Source organism: Parus major, chromosome 1 (genome assembly GCF_001522545.3).
Source record: "Parus major isolate Abel chromosome 1, Parus_major1.1, whole genome shotgun sequence".
NCBI classification, from domain to species: domain Eukaryota; kingdom Metazoa; phylum Chordata; class Aves; order Passeriformes; family Paridae; genus Parus; species Parus major.
The window spans coordinates 51,511,223-51,513,413 of record NC_031768.1 but is presented as its reverse complement, the minus strand read 5'-3'; the positions used below and the strand labels follow the sequence as shown (position 1 = coordinate 51,513,413).

At 41.6% G+C, this 2,191-nt stretch overlaps 1 protein-coding gene across 1 annotated transcript in view; it reads left to right on the top strand.

The window, feature by feature from the left end:
* Positions 1 to 433, top strand: part of LOC117244298 — a 4,332-nt gene extending 3,899 nt beyond the window's left edge. Inside the window, exon 11 of the mRNA XM_033513860.1 lies at positions 165 to 433. Coding sequence (XP_033369751.1) covers positions 165 to 433 — 269 coding nt within the window. The remainder of the gene's footprint in view (positions 1 to 164) is intronic.
* The last annotated feature ends 1,758 nt before the right edge of the window (positions 434 to 2,191 follow it).

Sequence of the window (2,191 nt, the reverse complement as noted above, 5' to 3'; positions counted from 1 at the left end):
CTGCCTTTAGACACATATTTCCCCACTGCTTACCCTTGAAAGTGAACCAATCCTTAATGGCTTGGATATGTTTAGGGAGACATGAAGAGCAAGGTGGCTCTTAAGGAAGCTGTCTTTGAAAAAGACATGTGCTGTGTTGCCATCCTTGGACAATCTCATTTCAGTAGAGCCTTCCTTCAGCAAAAAGGAAGAAGAAGAGAGTGAGACACTGCCTCAAGCGTCTGAAGAAATCGATTGTGACACTGCTGCTGATTTAAAAGATTTGCTTGGACCTTCAAAGGTCAAACCAGAAAAGACAGAGGAAATACCCTGGGACAAAGAGGATTCTCAGGACTCTGTCTCAGAATACCATCTGGGACCTTTGCCTGAAAACGACAGAACTCAGGAGTCGAGTGCTTTCAAGTTTTTCTTCTTTGGAGACACAGAGGAGTAGGGCATCAAACAAGGTAACAGGAGAACCCTCCTAACAGTGCCATTTCTAAGGAACAGCTTCTGGCAGGCACAGTAGAGCAATATGGCGTAAAGAAGGTCATAATCCAGAGGATTTTCAGCAACAGAAGTCAGTAATTATGCTGAAGCATTTTGATCTTCATTTCTACTTGCCAAGGTTGTGGGAGATTAATGAGAGGTAACTCATGCTTGCATCTCAGGAATTTTGAGAGGCATGCTTTAAGAAGGTATTGGGAATTTTGCAGAGTGGTGAAAAAGCTTGTTGTCATCCCCTAAACTTCTCAAACAGGGAGAAAGGTGACACAGCAGTCATACCAAGTTACATAGAGCCCAACAGGATTTTGAGGAAAATGTGTGTTAAGGTAGAGAGAGGAGCAAAATCCTGGAGTTGACCCCAAGGTCCATGAACATCCTGTTAGTTACTGAATTCTATTCCTGGACCTTCAGAAAAAGGAAATTGAATGACACTGAAGGATCATTGGGATGTCCTAACCTCAGATAAAATGAGGCCTTATGAAATGAAGATGAAGGAATATTTAATCAAGTCACAGTCATGTAGGAATGAAAGGAAACTGTGCGAAGTTATCCAAATATTAAAAACAACACAAAGCAACAAGCCTGCCATGCTTGTGCTGAATTCAGGAGCTATTCACTGTCTTCTGGATGCAATGATAAATATTTCAGAACACATAGGAGAAGCCTAGAACAAAGTGGAAGATCCTGGAGCAGAGATACAGCTCAGAAAATTAGGGAGGAGAAGATTCTGTCCTTCCTAAATCTGTCTTCCCCAGTGTAAATATTTCACTTGAAAGAAGGAATTTTTCCTGGCAAGTAGAGAAATAATCTGGTTTTGGCTTTCTTTCTGTTTTGGTGCTGGTTTTGCAGAGCCTTACGTACTTGGAGTGATAAAACGGGAAAAAGTCACGTGGCAAGAGAATTCACATTTCCAAGACAGCAGTTTTGAGGGTGCTGATGAGAATGAGATGTCAGAAATTGAAAAGCACCAAGAAAGGCAAGTTCCATTTGTATTTGTTGTCTACTTGGCTGTAGTAGTTGGATGCTGTAAGTGGGAACATTAATGGCAGCACTGAGGAAATGGGAAACTGACATTGCACACTGTCTGAGCAACGAAAGTCATCTTGGAAAACCATTGGTGCTGCACAGAGTCCAGAGTCCCAGATGCCCATTGGACGTGAAGTTGAATGTGAAGAGAGAGAAGTTGAGCACAAGAAATTGACTGGGTTGTTTTGGTTTGGCCAGCCCCAAACTGGGTTTGGCCAAAAGCCAAAGACACAGTCAGTTTTTGTGTAAAAAGTGGGTTTTTTTTATAGAAGGCTTTATTTGCATACTGTGGAGTAAAGCTCTTCCGTGTATAACATTTCTCTGAAGCAGTACAACTCTAAATCATGCTCATAGGATTTGATTGGACCTTTTAGGATGCTAAAACCTCTTTGTACTTATCTAGGTTTCTTTCTCTACCACGCACAGAAAGTGCTAGTTTTCTTCTCCATAGATGATGAACACCTAAGAGGTACAACACAACTTCTTCAGCCCCTTTTGTATATTTTTCCCTTTTAAACCCTTACTGGACTTGCCTAGTTATGAATGCTCCGTAGTCAAAATTTGCCATCNTGCCTAGTTATGAATGCTCCGTAGTCAAAATTTGCCATCCTTACTTGTGGTCAAAGTTGTGGTAGAATCCCATGAGACAGTCCTGGTAAAAAATAAAGGCTGAGCAGCT